Source organism: Eucyclogobius newberryi, unplaced genomic scaffold, assembly GCF_026437365.1.
Source record: "Eucyclogobius newberryi isolate DKJ021-1_F unplaced genomic scaffold, fEucNew1.0.hap1 SCAF_1, whole genome shotgun sequence".
Lineage (NCBI taxonomy): Eukaryota > Metazoa > Chordata > Actinopteri > Gobiiformes > Gobiidae > Eucyclogobius > Eucyclogobius newberryi.
In genome coordinates this window covers 50,094,730-50,115,868 of record NW_027315723.1, presented here as the reverse complement: position 1 = coordinate 50,115,868, position 21,139 = coordinate 50,094,730, and the positions used below count along the sequence as shown (strand labels likewise).

General features: G+C 55.0%; 1 protein-coding gene across 1 annotated transcript in view; it reads right to left on the bottom strand.

Annotated features, from left to right (window-relative positions):
• LOC140362409 (uncharacterized) overlaps window positions 1-19,522 on the bottom strand; it is a 67,170-nt gene extending 47,648 nt beyond the window's left edge. The window contains exons 1-4 of the mRNA XM_072448517.1: window positions 19,277-19,522; window positions 4,158-4,699; window positions 3,667-3,747; window positions 2,344-2,403 (exon numbers count right to left, since the gene is read on the bottom strand). Of these exons, the coding sequence (XP_072304618.1) occupies window positions 2,344-2,403; window positions 3,667-3,747; window positions 4,158-4,699; window positions 19,277-19,469 (876 nt within the window). The 5' untranslated portion in view covers window positions 19,470-19,522. The remainder of the gene's footprint in view (window positions 1-2,343; window positions 2,404-3,666; window positions 3,748-4,157; window positions 4,700-19,276) is intronic.
• Window positions 19,523-21,139: the final 1,617 nt, after the last annotated feature.

The following is a 21,139-nucleotide window of genomic DNA, read 5'->3' as shown; positions in this document are numbered from 1 at the left end:
AGCCACTTCACACTGCAGCCACTTCACACTGCAGCCACTTCACACTGCAGCCACTTCACACTGCAGCCACTTCACACAGAAGCCACTTCTCACAGAAGCCACTTCTCACTGAAGCCACTTCTCACTGCAGCCACTTCACACTGCAGCCACTTCACACTGCAGCCACTTCTCACTGAAGTCACTTCACACTGCAGCCACTTCACACTGAAGTCACTTCACACTGCAGCCACTTCTCACTGCAGCCACTTCACACTGCAGCCACTTCACACTGCAGCCACTTCCCACTGCAGCCACTTCACACTGCAGCCACTTCTCACTGCAGCCACTTCACACTGCAGCCACTTCACACTGCAGCCACTTCACACTGCAGCCACTTCACACTGCAGCCACTTCTCACTGCAGCCACTTCACACTGCAGCCACTTCACACTGCAGCCACTTCACACTGCAGCCACTTCACACTGCAGCCACTTCACACAGAAGCCACTTCTCACAGAAGCCACTTCTCATTGAAGCCACTTCTCACTGCAGCCACTTCTCACTGCAGTCACTTCACACTGCAGCCACTTCACACTGCAGCCACTTCACACTGCAGCCGCTTCACACTGAAGTCACTTCCCACTGCAGCCACTTCCCACTGCAGCCACTTATCACTGCAGCCACTTCACACTGCAGCCACTTCACACTGCAGCCACTTCTCACTGCAGTCACTTCACACTGCAATACGTCACATGTTGAATACGTCACACGTTGAATACGTCACATGTTGAGTACGTCACATGTTGAATACGTCACATGTTGAGTACGTCACATGTTGAATACGTCACATGTTGAATACGTCACATGTTGAATACGTCACATGTTGATTACGTCACATGTTGAATACGTCACATGTTGAATACGGCACATGTTGAATACGTCACATGTTGAATACGTCACATGTTGAATACGTCACATGTTGAATACGTCACATGTTGAGTACGTCACATGTTGAATACGTCACATGTTGAGTACGTCACATGTTGAATACGTCACATGTTGAATACGTCACATGTTGATTACGTCACATGTTGAGTACGTCACATGTTGAATACGTCACATGTTGAATACGTCACATGTTGATTACGTCACATGTTGAATACGTCACATGTTGAATACGGCACATGTTGAATACGTCACATGTTGAATACGTCACATGTTGAATACGTCACATGTTGAATACGGCACATGTTGAATACGTCACATGTTGAATACGTCACATGTTGAATACGTCACATGTTGAATACGTCACATGTTGAATACGTCACGCCTCTCGCCTCTCGCTGTTAGAGTCATGAGAAACGGAGCAGAAAAGTGACAAGAAAAAGGATCGATAGTTGAAGACAGAAGTTCTGGACTTTGATCCTTATCCACAGAGGCGAGTCGCTGACACTCAAAGACAACCTTTTGTGGACACAGGCTAACGTTTATTAGCATAGCCACTAGCATTACCCAGCTGTTAATGACCTGGGGTGGGTAGGCGTGTTACAGGTACAGAGGCTGAAAGCATGTTGCAGCACTCACCAGGCTGACTCATCCTGGTGAGTAGCCTCGTTCGTCTGCTCATCTGAGGGGAAGGATAGAGACTGTTCTCTAGCTAAAAACTGCAGGAATCAATCAAAGAAACACTTTGGGCACATATATGAGGACCAATAGCACTGTAAGAAGGTTTAAAGCTCTGAAAAGTGGATTCTGTATGATATGGGCCCTTGAAAGAAAAATAAATCCACTTTAGTTTGAGTCATTATTTGTTCCTCATCATATAAATCTTATGGCTTTAAATCCATTCAATTGACAATAAACATGCATTTGGAGTTCAATAAAGACACAAATTTGTGAGGCCGTTGTGAAAAACTAATGCAACTTTTGTTTATTTGTGCTGCCAGAGACGACATGAGACATGAGCATAAACCAGGTCAACAAATCTGACCTCTGACCTCTGACACTGAATACACTCAAGTCTGTTTTACACTGTAGGGATTGCGTTGTGATGTGATGTCGCCTGTGTAACTTTTTGGTTTCTGTTTCTATCAAGAATGTTCCGCAGTGTAGCATTCATTTCAAAAGGCTCCACAACATAAAAGGGCCCTTCAACTCGACAAAAAACTGCTGTTAACTTGATTTTTTCTTTTTGATGTCAGGTACACACTAGATACAAACCAGAAGATGCCTGTATAAGTTCCTCATTAGCTGTGAGCGTAAGTATTTTGAGACTGTAATGAAATAAACATGTTCGCCAGTTTATGTGACGTGTGATAAACTGCAGAGTTTTGTTCACTTTTATTGTCCGTCGATTGTGACTGACCTTGACTGAGTGTCCAGAGTGTGTCCGGTCTCCATCTCCACTGCCAAAGTCCCCAGACGTCTGAAAGCAAAACACAAACGCTTATCAGGCCTATTATTAGTACAATACAAGCCCCAAAGTACTACAACTGGGACCGAAGTACTACAACTGGGACCGAAGTACTACAGCTGGGACCGAAGTACTACAGCTGGGACCGAAGTACTACAGCTGGTAATGAAGTACTACAGCTGGGACTGCAGTACTATAGCTGGGCCTGAAGTACTACAACTGGGACCGAAGTACTACAACTGGGACCGAAGTACTACAGCTGGGACCGAAGTACTACAGCTGGGACCGAAGTACTACAGCTGGGACTGCAGTACTACAGCTGAGACTGAAGTACTACAGCTGGAACTGCAGTACTACAGCTGGGACTGCAGTACTACAGCTGAGACTGAAGTACTACAGCTGGAACTGCAGTACTACAGCTGGGACTGCAGTACTACAGCTGGAACTGCAGTACTATAGCTGGGCCTGAAGTACTACAACTGGGACCGAAGTACTACAACTGGGACCGAAGTACTACAACTGGGACCGAAGTACTACAGCTGGGACCGAAGTACTACAGCTGGGACCGAAGTACTACAGCTGGGACTGCAGTACTATAGCTGGGCCTGAAGTACTACAACTGGGACCGAAGTACTACAACTGGGACCGAAGTACTACAACTGGGACCGAAGTACTACAGCTGGGACCGAAGTACTACAGCTGGTAATGAAGTACTACAGCTGGGACTGCAGTACTATAGCTGGGCCTGAAGTACTACAACTGGGACCGAAGTACTACAGCTGGGACCGAAGTACTACAGCTGGGACCGAAGTACTACAGCTGGGACCGAAGTACTACAGCTGGGACCGAAGTACTACAGCTGGGACTGCAGTACTACAGCTGAGACTGAAGTACTACAGCTGGAACTGCAGTACTACAGCTGGGACTGCAGTACTACAGCTGAGACTGAAGTACTACAGCTGGAACTGCAGTACTACAGCTGGGACTGCAGTACTACAGCTGAGACTGAAGTACTACAGCTGGGACTGAAGTACTACAGCCCGGACTGAAGTACTACAGCTGGAACTGCAGTACTACAGCTGGGACTGCAGTACTACAGCTGAGACTGAAGTACTACAGCTGGGACTGAAGTACTACAGCTGGAACTACAGTACTACAGCTGGGACTGAAGTACTACAGCTGGGACTGAAGTACTACAGCTGGAACTACAGTACTACAGCTGGGACTGAAGTACTACAGCTGGGACTGAAGTACTACAGCTGGTACTTCACTCACGGCGTCCGAGTCGTCGTCCCCGTCGCAGAGGCGCTCAGCTTCTCGAGGATTCCCCACCAGCCTCATCTCCAGAACTTCTCCCTGAACAGATGGTAAGTTTCACTCATTTGTCTGTGAATGAAGCATCAGCATCAGTAAGAACACAAGTAAAAGCGCTGTATTTAAGTACAGATTTAGGTATTTTTACTTTAAGGTTTGGAGTTCAAGATGTAGCTTTGGGCAAACAAAAATAAGACATAAAAGTTACTAGAACATTTAGAAAATGAATTGCTTCAGTTGACAAGGATCAGCACAATTCTAATGACAATTCCTGCATTTAATGATTTAACAGTCAAAATCTTCACGAAAAACTCTTACTTACGTAGATTTTTGCTTGTGCTACTTATACTTTTACTTGAGTATTTTACTACTTAAGTAACAACATTGTGTACTTCTTCCACTGATCAGAGCGGCATTAGCAGAGCAGATCTGTGTGTTTGAGGTCATCTTACCTCAAACTTGTCTGGGTCAGCTCCACCAGCCTGGCCCACAAACACCCCCGAGGCCTTGTCCAGCTCCATAGGGTCAGGCGAGCGTTCGATGCGGACCACCTGAGCGGCCGAGTCACAGCCATGGTAGAAGGTGACCTGCTCCTCGAACATGGCCAGGGCGAAGCGGGACCACACGTTCACCATGCTGGGCACCTCGAAGCTAGCGGCCTCGTAGGAGCGCTCCGAGTCGGGCTCCGTGTAGTAGAGCTGCACCTTCTGTTTCCCAGCCCGCACCGCGCTCAGCTTCACCCCCACGTTCATGATCTTCTGAGGGCCATCGGTGACCGCCAGCAGCACGGCGGCGGCGCTGGACGTGGGTTTGATGTGGAAAAGCAGCGAGAAGTGCCTGTAGAAGGGGTCAGGGAGCAGAGCCAGAGCGGGCTGTCCTGACACCGAGCCCCGGCTGAAGACGTACGAGGACTCTCCCTGAGGGCCGGACCCCCGACTGCTGCTGTCCAAGGACCCCTCACCCAGGAGCTGCAGGAAGCTGAGGCCGCGGTCACCTGCACGGGACACAACAGTTAACATGCTCATTACTGTGACGGGACGGCTCAGGTTCAGCTCGAGCACCACATTCTTCAAGATTACACTTCCACACACATACAAGACACTGTTATGTTGTCTGGACAGTGCATGTTAATGAACGTCATTGATACACAAGTAAACACACATACTGCAGCTCATTTTGAACTGATCACGCTCTCACTGCCCCCTCAGGTTCATCACTGCCCCCTCAGGGTCATCACTGCCCCCTCAGGTTCATCACTGCCCCCCTCAGGTTCATCACTGCCCCCCTCAGGTTCATCACTGCCCCCTCAGGTTCATCACTGCCCCCCTCAGGTTCATCACTGCCCCCCTCAGGTTCATCACTGCCCCCTTCAGGTTCATCACTGCCCCCTCAGGTTCATCACTGCCCCCTCAGGTTCATCACTGCCCCTTCAGGTTCATCACTGCCTCCCTCAGGTTCATCACTGCCCCCCTCAGGTTCATCACTGCCCCCTCAGGGTCATCACTGCCCCTTCAGGTTCATCACTGCCCCCCTCAGGTTCATCACTGCCCCCTCAGGGTCATCACTGCCCCTTCAGGTTCATCACTGCCCCCCTCAGGTTCATCACTGCCCCCTCAGGTTCATCACTGCCCCCTCAGGTTCATCACTGCCGTTCATCACTGCCCCCTTCAGGGTCATCACTGCCCCCCTCAGGTTCATCACTGCCCCCCTCAGGTTCATCACTGCCCCCTTCAGGGTCATCACTGCCTCCCTCAGGTTCATCACTGCCCCCCTCAGGTTCATCACTGCCCCCTCAGATTCATCACTGCCGTTCATCACTGCCCCCTTCAGGGTCATCACTGCCCCCCTCAGGTTCATCACTGCCCCCTTCAGGGTCATCACTGCCCCCTTCAGGTTCATCACTGCCCCCCTCAGGTTCATCACTGGCCCCCTCAGGTTCATCACTGCCCCCTTCAGGGTCATCACTGCCTCCCTCAGGTTCATCACTGCCCCCTTCAGGTTCATCACTGCCCCCCTCAGGTTTATCACTGCCCCCTCAGGGTCATCACTGCCCCTTCAGGTTCATCACTGCCCCCCTCAGGTTCATCACTGCCTCCCTCAGGTTCATCACTGCCCCCTCAGGTTCATCACTGCCCCCCTCAGGTTCATCACTGCCCCCTCAGGTTCATCACTGCCCCCCTCAGGGTCATCACTGCCCCCCTCAGGTTCATCACTGCCCCCCTCAGGGTCATCACTGCCCCCCTCAGGTTCATCACTGCCCCCTCAGGGTCATTACTGCCCCCCTCAGGTTCATCACTGCCTCCTTCAGGGTCATCACTGCCCCCTCAGGTTCATCAGTGCCCCCTCAGGTTCATCACTGCCCCCCTCAGGTTCATCACTGCCCCCCTCAGGTTCATCACTGCCCCCTTCAGGGTCATCACTGCCCCCTCAGGGTCATCACTGCCTCCCTCAGGTTCATCACTGCCCCCTCAGGTTTATCACTGCCCCCTCAGGTTCATCACTGCCCCCTTCAGGTTCATCACTGCCCCCTCAGGTTCATCACTGCCTCCCTCAGGTTCATCACTGCCCCCTCAGGTTCATCACTGCCCCCTTCAGGTTCATCACTGCCCCCTTCAGGTTCATCACTGCCCCCTCAGGTTCATCACTGCCCCCCTCAGGTTCATCACTGCCCCCTCAGGTTCATCACTGCCCCCTCAGGTTCATCACTGCCCCTTCAGGTTCATCACTGCCCCCTCAGGTTCATCACTGCCCCCTCAGGTTCATCACTGCCCCCTTCAGGTTCATCACTGCCTCCCTCAGGTTCATCACTGTCCCCCTCAGGTTCATCACTGCCCCCTCAGGGTCATCACTGCCCCTTCAGGTTCATCACTGCCCCCTCAGGTTCATCACTGCCCCCCTCAGGTTCATCACTGCCCCCTTCAGGTTCATCACTGCCTCCCTCAGGTTCATCACTGCCCCCCTCAGGTTCATCACTGCCCCCTCAGGTTCATCACTGCCCCCCTCAGGTTCATCACTGCCCCCCTCAGGTTCATCACTGCCCCCTTCAGGGTCATCACTGCCTCCCTCAGGTTCATCACTGCCCCCCTCAGGTTCATCACTGCCCCCTCAGATTCATCACTGCCGTTCATCACTGCCCCCTTCAGGGTCATCACTGCCCCCCTCAGGTTCATCACTGCCCCCTTCAGGGTCATCACTGCCCCCTTCAGGTTCATCACTGCCCCCCTCAGGTTCATCACTGGCCCCCTCAGGTTCATCACTGCCCCCTTCAGGTTCATCACTGCCCCCTTCAGGTTCATCACTGCCCCCTTCAGGTTCATCACTGCCCCCCTCAGGTTCATCACTGCCCCCTTCAGGTTCATCACTGCCCCCCTCAGGGTCATCACTGCCCCTTCAGGTTCATCACTGCCCCCCTCAGGTTCATCACTGCCTCCCTCAGGTTCATCACTGCCCCCTCAGGTTCATCACTGCCCCCCTCAGGTTCATCACTGCCCCCTCAGGTTCATCACTGCCCCCTCAGGTTCATCACTGCCCCCCTCAGGTTCATCACTGCCCCCTCAGGGTCATCACTGCCCCCCTCAGGTTCATCACTGCCCCCTCAGGTTCATCACTGCCCCCCTCAGGGTCATCACTGCCCCCCTCAGGTTCATCACTGCCTCCTTCAGGGTCATCACTGCCCCCTCAGGTTCATCAGTGCCCCCTCAGGTTCATCACTGCCCCCCTCAGGTTCATCACTGCCCCCCTCAGGTTCATCACTGCCCCCTTCAGGGTCATCACTGCCCCCTCAGGGTCATCACTGCCTCCCTCAGGTTCATCACTGCCCCCCTCAGGTTCATCACTGCCCCCTCAGGTTTATCACTGCCCCCTCAGGTTCATCACTGCCCCCTCAGGTTCATCACTGCCTCCCTCAGGTTCATCACTGCCCCCTCAGGTTCATCACTGCCCCCTTCAGGTTCATCACTGCCCCCTTCAGGTTCATCACTGCCCCCTCAGGTTCATCACTGGCCCCCTCAGGTTCATCACTGCCCCCTTCAGGGTCATCACTGCCTCCCTCAGGTTCATCACTGCCCCCTTCAGGTTCATCACTGCCCCCTTCAGGTTCATCACTGCCCCCCTCAGGGTCATCACTGCCCCTTCAGGTTCATCACTGCCCCCCTCAGGTTCATCACTGCCCCCTCAGGTTCATCACTGCCCCCCTCAGGTTCATCACTGCCCCCTCAGGTTCATCACTGCCCCCCTCAGGTTCATCACTGCCCCCTCAGGGTCATCACTGCCCCCCTCAGGTTCATCACTGCCCCCTCAGGTTCATCACTGCCCCCCTCAGGGTCATCACTGCCCCCCTCAGGTTCATCACTGCCTCCTTCAGGGTCATCACTGCCCCCTCAGGTTCATCAGTGCCCCCTCAGGTTCATCACTGCCCCCCTCAGGTTCATCACTGCCCCCCTCAGGTTCATCACTGCCCCCTTCAGGGTCATCACTGCCCCCTCAGGGTCATCACTGCCTCCCTCAGGTTCATCACTGCCCCCCTCAGGTTCATCACTGCCCCCTCAGGTTTATCACTGCCCCCTCAGGTTCATCACTGCCCCCTTCAGGTTCATCACTGCCCCCTCAGGTTCATCACTGCCTCCCTCAGGTTCATCACTGCCCCCTCAGGTTCATCACTGCCCCCTTCAGGTTCATCACTGCCCCCTTCAGGTTCATCACTGCCCCCTCAGGTTCATCACTGCCCCCTTCAGGTTCATCACTGCCCCCTCAGGTTCATCACTGCCCCCCTCAGGTTCATCACTGCCCCCCTCAGGTTCATCACTGCCCCCTCAGGTTCATCACTGCCCCCTCAGGTTCATCACTGCCCCTTCAGGTTCATCACTGCCCCCTCAGGTTCATCACTGCCCCCTCAGGTTCATCACTGCCCCCTTCAGGTTCATCACTGCCTCCCTCAGGTTCATCACTGTCCCCCTCAGGTTCATCACTGCCCCCTCAGGGTCATCACTGCCCCTTCAGGTTCATCACTGCCCCCCTCAGGTTCATCACTGCCCCCTTCAGGTTCATCACTGCCTCCCTCAGGTTCATCACTGCCCCCTCAGGTTCATCACTGCCCCCCTCAGGTTCATCACTGCCCCCTCAGGTTCATCACTGCCCCCCTCAGGTTCATCACTGCCCCCCTCAGGTTCATCACTGCCCCCTCAGGTTCATCACTGCCCCCTTCAGGTTCATCACTGCCCCCTCAGGTTCATCACTGCCCCCTCAGGTTCATCACTGCCCCCTTCAGGTTCATCACTGCCTCCCTCAAGTTCATCACTGCCCCCTCAGGGTCATCACTGCCCCTTCAGGTTCATCACTGCCCCCTCAGGGTCATCACTGCCCCCTCAGGTTCATCACTGCCCCCCTCAGGTTCATCACTGCCCCCTCAGGTTCATCACTGCCCCCTCAGGTTCATCACTGCCGTTCATCACTGCCCCCTTCAGGGTCATCACTGCCCCCCTCAGGTTCATCACTGCCCCCCTCAGGTTCATCACTGCCCCCTTCAGGGTCATCACTGCCTCCCTCAGGTTCATCACTGCCCCCCTCAGGTTCATCACTGCCCCCTCAGATTCATCACTGCCGTTCATCACTGCCCCCTTCAGGGTCATCACTGCCCCCCTCAGGTTCATCACTGCCCCCTTCAGGGTCATCACTGCCCCCCTCAGGTTCATCACTGGCCCCCTCAGGTTCATCACTGCCCCCTTCAGGGTCATCACTGCCTCCCTCAGGTTCATCACTGCCCCCTTCAGGTTCATCACTGCCCCCCTCAGGTTCATCACTGCCCCCTTCAGGTTCATCACTGCCCCCTTCAGGTTCATCACTGCCCCCCTCAGGTTTATCACTGCCCCCTCAGGGTCATCACTGCCCCTTCAGGTTCATCACTGCCCCCCTCAGGTTCATCACTGCCCCCCTCAGGTTCATCACTGCCCCCTCAGGTTCATCACTGCCCCCCTCAGGTTCATCACTGCCCCCCTCAGGGTCATCACTGCCCCCCTCAGGTTCATCACTGCCCCCTCAGGTTCATCACTGCCCCCCTCAGGGTCATCACTGCCCCCCTCAGGTTCATCACTGCCCCCTCAGGGTCATTACTGCCCCCCTCAGGTTCATCACTGCCTCCTTCAGGGTCATCACTGCCCCCTCAGGTTCATCACTGCCCCCCTCAGGGTCATCACTGCCCCCCTCAGGTTCATCACTGCCCCCTCAGGGTCATTACTGCCCCCCTCAGGTTCATCACTGCCTCCTTCAGGGTCATCACTGCCTCCCTCAGGTTCATCACTGCCCCCTCAGGTTCATCACTGCCCCTTCAGGTTCATCACTGCCCCCTCAGGTTCATCACTGCCCCCTCAGGTTCATCACTGCCCCCTTCAGGTTCATCACTGCCTCCCTCAGGTTCATCACTGTCCCCCTCAGGTTCATCACTGCCCCCTCAGGGTCATCACTGCCCCTTCAGGTTCATCACTGCCCCCTCAGGTTCATCACTGCCCCCCTCAGGTTCATCACTGCCCCCTTCAGGTTCATCACTGCCTCCCTCAGGTTCATCACTGCCCCCCTCAGGTTCATCACTGCCCCCTCAGGTTCATCACTGCCCCCCTCAGGTTCATCACTGCCCCCCTCAGGTTCATCACTGCCCCCTTCAGGGTCATCACTGCCTCCCTCAGGTTCATCACTGCCCCCCTCAGGTTCATCACTGCCCCCTCAGATTCATCACTGCCGTTCATCACTGCCCCCTTCAGGGTCATCACTGCCCCTCTCAGGTTCATCACTGCCCCCTTCAGGGTCATCACTGCCCCCTTCAGGTTCATCACTGCCCCCCTCAGGTTCATCACTGGCCCCCTCAGGTTCATCACTGCCCCCTTCAGGTTCATCACTGCCCCCTTCAGGTTCATCACTGCCCCCTTCAGGTTCATCACTGCCCCCCTCAGGTTCATCACTGCCCCCTTCAGGTTCATCACTGCCCCCCTCAGGGTCATCACTGCCCCTTCAGGTTCATCACTGCCCCCCTCAGGTTCATCACTGCCTCCCTCAGGTTCATCACTGCCCCCTCAGGTTCATCACTGCCCCCCTCAGGTTCATCACTGCCCCCTCAGGTTCATCACTGCCCCCTCAGGTTCATCACTGCCCCCCTCAGGTTCATCACTGCCCCCTCAGGGTCATCACTGCCCCCCTCAGGTTCATCACTGCCCCCTCAGGTTCATCACTGCCCCCCTCAGGGTCATCACTGCCCCCCTCAGGTTCATCACTGCCTCCTTCAGGGTCATCACTGCCCCCTCAGGTTCATCAGTGCCCCCTCAGGTTCATCACTGCCCCCCTCAGGTTCATCACTGCCCCCCTCAGGTTCATCACTGCCCCCTTCAGGGTCATCACTGCCCCCTCAGGGTCATCACTGCCTCCCTCAGGTTCATCACTGCCCCCCTCAGGTTCATCACTGCCCCCTCAGGTTTATCACTGCCCCCTCAGGTTCATCACTGCCCCCTCAGGTTCATCACTGCCTCCCTCAGGTTCATCACTGCCCCCTCAGGTTCATCACTGCCCCCTTCAGGTTCATCACTGCCCCCTTCAGGTTCATCACTGCCCCCTCAGGTTCATCACTGGCCCCCTCAGGTTCATCACTGCCCCCTTCAGGGTCATCACTGCCTCCCTCAGGTTCATCACTGCCCCCTTCAGGTTCATCACTGCCCCCTTCAGGTTCATCACTGCCCCCCTCAGGGTCATCACTGCCCCTTCAGGTTCATCACTGCCCCCCTCAGGTTCATCACTGCCCCCTCAGGTTCATCACTGCCCCCCTCAGGTTCATCACTGCCCCCCTCAGGTTCATCACTGCCCCCCTCAGGTTCATCACTGCCCCCTCAGGGTCATCACTGCCCCCCTCAGGTTCATCACTGCCCCCTCAGGTTCATCACTGCCCCCCTCAGGGTCATCACTGCCCCCCTCAGGTTCATCACTGCCTCCTTCAGGGTCATCACTGCCCCCTCAGGTTCATCACTGCCCCCCTCAGGTTCATCACTGCCCCCCCTCAGGTTCATCACTGCCCCCTTCAGGGTCATCACTGCCCCCTCAGGGTCATCACTGCCTCCCTCAGGTTCATCACTGCCCCCCTCAGGTTCATCACTGCCCCCTCAGGTTTATCACTGCCCCCTCAGGTTCATCACTGCCCCCTTCAGGTTCATCACTGCCCCCTCAGGTTCATCACTGCCTCCCTCAGGTTCATCACTGCCCCCTCAGGTTCATCACTGCCCCCTTCAGGTTCATCACTGCCCCCTCAGGTTCATCACTGCCCCCTTCAGGTTCATCACTGCCCCCTCAGGTTCATCACTGCCCCCCTCAGGTTCATCACTGCCCCCCTCAGGTTCATCACTGCCCCCTCAGGTTCATCACTGCCCCCTCAGGTTCATCACTGCCCCTTCAGGTTCATCACTGCCCCCTCAGGTTCATCACTGCCCCCTCAGGTTCATCACTGCCCCCTTCAGGTTCATCACTGCCTCCCTCAGGTTCATCACTGTCCCCCTCAGGTTCATCACTGCCCCCTCAGGGTCATCACTGCCCCTTCAGGTTCATCACTGCCCCCCTCAGGTTCATCACTGCCCCCCTCAGGTTCATCACTGCCCCCTTCAGGTTCATCACTGCCTCCCTCAGGTTCATCACTGCCCCCTCAGGTTCATCACTGCCCCCCTCAGGTTCATCACTGCCCCCTCAGGTTCATCACTGCCCCCCTCAGGTTCATCACTGCCCCCTCAGGTTCATCACTGCCCCCTTCAGGTTCATCACTGCCCCCTCAGGTTCATCACTGCCCCCTCAGGTTCATCACTGCCCCCTTCAGGTTCATCACTGCCTCCCTCAAGTTCATCACTGCCCCCTCAGGGTCATCACTGCCCCTTCAGGTTCATCACTGCCCCCTCAGGGTCATCACTGCCCCCTCAGGTTCATCACTGCCCCCCTCAGGTTCATCACTGCCCCCTCAGGTTCATCACTGCCCCCTCAGGTTCATCACTGCCGTTCATCACTGCCCCCTTCAGGGTCATCACTGCCCCCCTCAGGTTCATCACTGCCCCCCTCAGGTTCATCACTGCCCCCTTCAGGGTCATCACTGCCTCCCTCAGGTTCATCACTGCCCCCCTCAGGTTCATCACTGCCCCCTCAGATTCATCACTGCCGTTCATCACTGCCCCCTTCAGGGTCATCACTGCCCCCCTCAGGTTCATCACTGCCCCCTTCAGGGTCATCACTGCCCCCCTCAGGTTCATCACTGGCCCCCTCAGGTTCATCACTGCCCCCTTCAGGGTCATCACTGCCTCCCTCAGGTTCATCACTGCCCCCTTCAGGTTCATCACTGCCCCCCTCAGGTTCATCACTGCCCCCTTCAGGTTCATCACTGCCCCCTTCAGGTTCATCACTGCCCCCCTCAGGTTTATCACTGCCCCCTCAGGGTCATCACTGCCCCTTCAGGTTCATCACTGCCCCCCTCAGGTTCATCACTGCCCCCCTCAGGTTCATCACTGCCCCCTCAGGTTCATCACTGCCCCCCTCAGGTTCATCACTGCCCCCCTCAGGGTCATCACTGCCCCCCTCAGGTTCATCACTGCCCCCTCAGGTTCATCACTGCCCCCCTCAGGGTCATCACTGCCCCCCTCAGGTTCATCACTGCCCCCTCAGGGTCATTACTGCCCCCCTCAGGTTCATCACTGCCTCCTTCAGGGTCATCACTGCCCCCTCAGGTTCATCACTGCCCCCCTCAGGGTCATCACTGCCCCCCTCAGGTTCATCACTGCCCCCTCAGGGTCATTACTGCCCCCCTCAGGTTCATCACTGCCTCCTTCAGGGTCATCACTGCCTCCCTCAGGTTCATCACTGCCCCCCTCAGGTTCATCACTGCCCCCTCAGGTTCATCACTGCCCCCTTCAGGTTCATCACTGCCCCCTCAGGTCCATCACTGCCTCCCTCAGGTTCATCACTGCCCCCTCAGGTTCATCACTGCCCCCCTCAGGTTCATCACTGCCCCCCTCAGGTTCATCACTGCCCCCTTCAGGTTCATCACTGCCCCCTCAGGTTCATCACTGCCCCCTTCAGGTTCATCACTGCCTCCCTCAGGTTCATCACTGCCCCCTTCAGGTTCATCACTGCCCCCTCAGATTCATCACTGCCCCCTCAGGTTCATCACTGCCCCCTTCAGGTTCATCACTGCCCCCCTCAGGTTCATCACTGCCCCCCTCAGGTTCATCACTGCCCCCTTCAGGTTCATCACTGCCCCCTTCAGGTTCATCACTGCCTCCCTCAGGTTCATCACTGCCCCCTTCAGGTTCATCACTGCCCCCTCAGGTTCATCACTGCCCCCTCAGGGTCATCACTGCCCCCCTCAGGTTCATCACTGCCCCCTCAGGTTCATCACTGCCCCCTCAGGTTCATCACTGCCCCCTCAGGTTCATCACTGCCTCCCTCAGGTTCATCACTGCCCCCTCAGGTTCATCACTGCCCCCTCAGATTCATCACTGCCCCCTCAGGTTCATCACTGCCTCCCTCAGGTTCATCACTGCCCCCTCAGGTTCATCACTGCCCCCCTCAGGTTCATCACTGCCTCCCTCAGGTTCATCACTGCCTCCCTCAGGTTCATCACTGCCCCCTCAGGTTCATCACTGCCCCCTCAGGTTCATCACTGCCCCCTTCAGGTTCATCACTGCCTCCTTCAGGTTCATCACTGCCTCCTTCAGGGTCATCACTGCCTCCCTCAGGTTCATCACTGCCCCCCTCAGGTTCATCACTGCCCCCTCAGGTTCATCACTGCCCCCTCAGGTTCATGGACAAACACTTTATGAAAAACTACCATTCCTATGCCATTCTTTAAGACAACAATAGCAGGGATTTGAACCTGACCTCCAGCAGAGGTCTCGGCGTCATCGTGAGAGGAACACGCCTTGTGTCAAACCCTGATCAACATGAATTATACTGCGTTTGTCTTGATGCTTTTTCAGACGCCCAAAGCCACTTTAAATGGCATTATTCATTCCCTCCACACTCAGAGCTGCTTCTGTAGCCAAGCTGCCCTGGGGCAGACTGAAGGAAGCAAGGCTGCCAATCGGTGCCATGGGCCCTCCTGACCACCACATTCATATCTGGGTGAAGTGGACTGAATAAAGCTGGGATCAAACCACAGATCACAGCCCGATACTAGATGACCACATTTTTCCAATGTCAAATACTATGACAGGATCCAACATGATCTGAGCATGTCGTCATTTATCTTGCAAAAACACGATAGGTTTAAATACATAGTGTGATATTGATGTTGTGGAAACACGATCACATCTTTACACTCTGTTAGCACCGCACTTAACCACAAATAATACAAGTTCTAGTAAAGCAGCCCCTCCCTCATCCGCACGCCCGTGATTTTTGGCTCTGTTGCCTCCCACTGGAGCTTTGTGTGGCAGAGGAAGCAGAAGAGCAGCAGTGTGTGGGAAAGTAAGACATGAGGGACAGGACGGAGCAGACACGGGGACACAGGCGTCCCCAGAGCTGGATATGACACATGCACTTGATGAATGACGACTTTCCCAGGGACAAAGGCAGTCTTATGGAAATCCCCATCTTCACGGCCTCAGAGCGGACACACTCTGCTACATCAGCTTTACTCATCATTAGTTTACTCTAACCCTGGCTGATACTTGTACGGTTCTAAAACGTCACGTAGCTATTTTTATGAAACAAAAAAACATGTGACTTAAAAACCGCTGCTCGTGTCCAATGTCTCCATGAAAGGGCGGGGCAGTTTTGAACAGGAAGTCGATGGGCGCTGAGCGGTTTCAGGTCAATATTGCGGTTTACGACAGAATTACGTCAGACACAACTTCTCCTTTAATCCGACTCAAATCGTCACGACAAATTGTTACCCAGATGATACTGGGAGAAGCGCAGAAGAGGTCAGTGGTGGGAGGCCTCCCGGTCTGACCTCTGACCCCTGGCACAGACCGCCTGTCGCCCGGCCCACAAGGCTCCGCTGTCCGACGCCTTCGGCCCTAAAGCAGATAATCCCAGTATGTTTGTCCCACTCTTTCCAGCGTCACAGACCAGAGCTTTGTCCCTCACATTCTCCAGCGGCCCATCGCCACGGGAACGCTGGGAAACGCTCTTAGAAATGGAAGTATGTGAAATGCCAAACTATTACTTGATATCGCAACAAAACAAAGATAAAGAGTAAATGATCCAGGGGGAGGAGCAGGAGGAGGAGCAGGGGGAGGAGCAGGGGGAGGAGCAGGAGGAGGAGCAGGGGGAGGAGGAGGAGCAGGGGGAGGAGCAGGAGGAGGAGCAGGGGGAGGAGGAGGAGCAGGGGGAGGAGCAGGAGGAGGAGCAGGGGGAGGAGCAGGGGGAGGAGCAGGAGGAGGAGCAGGGGGAGGAGCAGGAGGAGGAGGAGGAGCAGGGGGAGGAGCAGGAGGAGGAGCAGGGGGAGGAGCAGGAGGAGGAGCAGGAGGAGGAGCAGGGGGAGGAGGAGGAGCAGGGGGAGGAGGAGGAGCAGGGGGAGGAGCAGGAGGAGGAGCAGGGGGAGGAGCAGGAGGAGGAGCAGGGGGAGGAGGAGGAGCAGGGGGAGGAGCAGGAGGAGGAGCAGGGGGAGGAGCAGGGGGAGGAGCAGGGGGAGGAGGAGGAGCAGGGGGAGGAGCAGGAGGAGGAGCAGGGGGAGGAGCAGGGGGAGGAGCAGGGGGAGGAGCAGGGGGAGGAGCAGGGGGAGGAGCAGGGGGAGGAGGAGGAGCAGGGGGAGGAGCAGGAGGAGGAGCAGGGGGAGGAGGAGGAGCAGGGGGAGGAGCAGGAGGAGGAGCAGGGGGAGGAGCAGGGGGAGGAGCAGGGGGAGGAGCAGGGGGAGGAGCAGGGGGAGGAGCAGGGGGAGGAGCAGGAGGAGGAGCAGGGGGAGGAGCAGGAGGAGGAGGAGGAGCAGGGGGAGGAGCAGGAGGAGGAGCAGGGGGAGGAGCAGGGGGAGGAGCAGGAGGAGGAGCAGGGGGAGGAGCAGGGGGAGGAGCAGGGGGAGGAGCAGGAAGAGGCGCAGGGGGAGGAGCAGGAGGAGGAGCAGGGGGAGGACCAGGGGGAGGAGCAGGGGGAGGAGCAGGAGGAGGAGCAGGAGCAGGGGGAGGAGCAGGAGGAGGAGCAGGGGGAGGAGCAGGAGGAGGAGCAGGGGGAGGAGCAGGAGGAGGCGCAGGGGGAGGAGCAGGAGGAGGAGCAGGGGGAGGAGCAGGAGGAGGAGCAGGGGGAGGAGCAGGGGGAGGACTAAGCAGGGACTCCCAGACTGCCCCCTCCCCAGACACTTCCTGCCAGAGCCACCTCAGCTGGAGGAGCAGCGGCTCTACTCCGAGCTCCCCCAGTGTGGCCGAGCTCCTCCCCTTATCTCTAAGGGAGCGCCCAGCCACCCGGCGGAGGAAACTCATTTCGACCACTTGTATGCCCAAAGCTCATGACCATAGGTGAGGTCAGGGATGTAAATTGAGAGCTTTGTCTCTCATTCTTCACCACAACAATCCGAAATCTATTTTGTTAATTATTGCTGGGTTTCAAACGATAGAGAACCTGTATACAAATATAGAGATATTATTCTGGACAAATACACAGTTATAATGCAAGGTGCACAGTGAGGTGGTATAAGAAGTATATGAAATGGATTCGTTCAGCGCTGCCCGGTGGTCGAGTGGTTATGGCACAGCACATATGCCGTGCTCCAATATGCCTGCAGTGCCGTGAGTTCAAATCCCACACTGAAGCCTTCAGGCACCAAAATACATTCACTCAATGCTTTTCATTGTCCAAAAACACATTGAAAAACGTCCTTAGCCATAACAGTTGTATCCCGGAACATTCCAAGCAAAGTAAAAGCCTTGACTTGTACAGGGAGACAAGCATGTGGAGGACTGTCCACCAGAGAAGTGACATCGTGCATCTTTAACTTAAAAAGGGTTAAATGGGTTAGTATGTTGGGCACATTCAGTGGGACTGGACTTTCATTACAAACAAAACACATCATTTTGTCTCCTGACCGCACCAAAGAGAGAGATATCACATTATCGTAACATTTAAACTCCACCTTCACTTTTGAATCCAAGAGCTCCCCTGTCTCACGCCCCGCCCCCTCCAGCACGGCCCCTCCTCTCTATATGATTGTCACGATGGGCAGTTAGTGTGCAGATGGAGCGTGTAACTCTGGACAGCGCTTGCATAATTCTGACCTCACGGTTATCCAAACGCATATGGAACATAGAGAAGTATCGGAGCTGTCCCGCAGGATTGCAGGACGGTGTGGGAGTGGACGTGATGTTCCCCACATGGACACGAGCGGTGAAGGAACACGCTCACATGCTCTGGGACATGTTTAGTCCACACGATAAGACTGTGAACCTGATATAGAGACCATCACATGCCAAGTTTTCATCACTGCAGTTTACAATCTGTCATGTTATGGAAATCCAGCATTGTTGCAATAGAATTTAGCAATATTAGATATTTTTAATGGGCAAAAGTCCTCAAATATCACCTTTAAACGGAAAGCTAAAACCCAAAAATGAAATCTACTCCTTTATGGCGTACAGTCCTAAACCCGCCAATGTTTTGTATTTATGAGAAAATGATTTCATCCGAGTTATTTATGCAGATATAAAACTCCAAACATTCAGTCCTAAGATGAGCACCATCACTAAAAAGTCCTTCTATCTACTTGTCTCCATGGTGATGTTATTGCTATGCCTAGAGTGACATACAACAACATAACATTCAAAATCAACACCATATTGTGGAACATTCCAGGGAAAAGTCAAGCTGCTGCGACGTGAAGTGAAAACATTATGTAGCTCAAGCACAAGGACAGGTTTGGTTAAATACAGAGCACGCGGTGGGACAGTGGACACGCATGCAGGACACGCATGCAGGACACGCATGCAGGACACGCATGCAGGACACGCATGCAGGACACGCATGCAGGACACGCATGCAGGACACGCATGCAGGCGCCTTTGAGGCCACGCGAGGTTGTGAATGTATGCGCCGCCATACATTCAAACCCTGTTACCTTTGTAGAATCTAACCGACACACAGTGCTCAGAGCGGGGCAGCAGATCACAGTCCAGGGGCAGCGCGTCCTCCTGCAGCGCCTCCCAGCATCTGTCTTGCAGCCCATAGCAGAAGCCGGGGCAGGGCAGGGGCAGAGGGGCAGCGGGCGGGGGGCACGTGGGCACCAGCAGCCGGCACAGGAACACCTCCGCGCCGCTATGGCAACCTGTCTGCACCAGCCCCGCCCACTGCCGAAGCACCGCGCCCACCTCCTCCGTTGAGGTGTGATTCAGAGAGTTGGGAAGGCTAAAAAATGCCGGACGTTTGCCAGCACACAGTGGCCAATCAGAGGGCACGGGGAGACACGATGACCCCCTGCACCCGCTCGCCCCGTCCGCCCCCCTCCCACCACTGCAGCCCCCGTCAGGATTACCCGTCGTGTTAGCAGTAGCGGGGTCCTCCATCAGAGTTTCGTCAGTAGCGCCTGTGGTCGGGGTGGGTGTCAAGGACGTGTTTTGGTCCCACTCCTGTACAGACTTACTGATTCCAGTGGCCACGTTTAGGATCTCCTTCCCCACCCCGGTGAGGCTGTGGTTCTCCAGGTTCTTAGAGGGAGCAGGGGTGGTCCCGATCCCAGGGCTGGTCTCCTTGGGGGGCTCCCGATAAGTTTCCCAGAACCATCCCTCCAGACCCCCCGCACACAAGAGCACAAGCACCAAAGAAGACCGCCTCATCCTGGCTACAGTTGTCCCACACCTGCTAGCTCAGAACGCACTGACCAACACTAACTCCAGGGTCCACAGCAGATGGGACAGGAACACACGGACCCTCCCTCTGCTGCCCACGGCCCATCCAAAGCACCGCCCCTCCTCCCAGCACTGCTCGGGCCTCTTGTTAGAGTGAGTCATTGTGGCACAACACACAAAGAACTATTGGGATCAGAATTTCCGTTTCGCAAATTATTAGGGCTTTAGTCCAAAAATAGAAAATGTTTCCATAGGAAGAGGAATGTAAAGCTTAAGCATAGATAAGGGAGAAGGAAGAGAACAGAACACAAGAGCACATGGTTATGAGGAGTCGGGCTGCAACGAGATTAATCGACTAATTATGATTGTCAAATTTGTACAATCGTTAACTGGACGATACATATGAAAAGACCTTTAAGAACAAAGACAGTTAGAGCATTGAATGGAAATGTCCAAAAAGAATAAACAATTTCAGATTTTGCTCAATAATACAGTTTGTTCGCGATCTCTGTATTGACAACTACTAAAATAATCATTAGTTACAGCTCTAATGAGTAGAGCTCCTGCTGGTCCACCTCTGGCCCTCTGGACACTGCAGTCTACTCCACCCAGGCACTGGATGTTCTATCTTCTGTCCCATCAGACAAGAGATCTGAAGTCTTCCAGAACATTTCACGGTTGTTCCCTGCTCGTCCTGCAGACATGTGGGAAAGTGTGTGTGGATGGGGGAGAGTGAGAAGTGGCAGTGTCTCAGAACAGCTGAAGAGTGGGGTCTCCGGGGAGCTCTCCGTGGTGGGACTAAACTCTGGGATAAAGCAGGTTCTCACAGACACGGCTCCAGCGACTCCTCTGCCAGCTGTCCACATTCCACAAGAACTCGGACAATCTGCTCATTTGTCCATTTCAGCCGTTTGTTCGCTGCTGTGGCTGTGAGCGAGTCATCTCCAAACACAACATTATCGTGAGCGGATCCAGTGTTCTCCCAGGTATTAACCAGACCCAACCCAGCTTTGCTTCTTAGATCAGCTGACATTGTGCTTTTCCAAGGCGGTGTACAAAGAAAAGGACACCAGAACTTTCCTGCACTCTCGCCTCACGCCCCAGGATTTATTTTCTTTTTGCAGTTTTTACATTTTAAAAACAAAATATAAAACAGAATATGACAGAGAACATCCATCTTCTTATGCTAATCCAGGGCTGGGTCACGGGGGCAGCAGTCTAAACCTGGAACTCCCAGACTTCCTTTACCCCAGACACTTCTTTCAGGTCTTCCAGGTGGGCCCTGAGGTGTTCCCAGGCCAGTCGAGAGACATGGTCACTCCAGGGTGTCCTGGGTCTTCCTTGGGGCCTCTTCCCGATGGGACATGCCAGGCTTTGTCTAGGATGAACTCCGAGCTCCTCCCGTGTAACTGGGCTCATCTCTCGAGGACGAGGCTCATTTCACCGTCATCGTGTCCTTTCAGTCATTACCCAAAGCTCATGACCCCAGGTGAGGGTCGGAATGTGAGCACAACAGGTAATGGCACTGGACAGCATTCATGCCCACGAAGCATCCGGCTCATCATGGCAGAATGGACCACATTACAATGAAGCAAACGTGTCATTACTGGTCTAACTTATACAGCAGCAAAATGGTCCGACCACTAAAATGGGCCGTG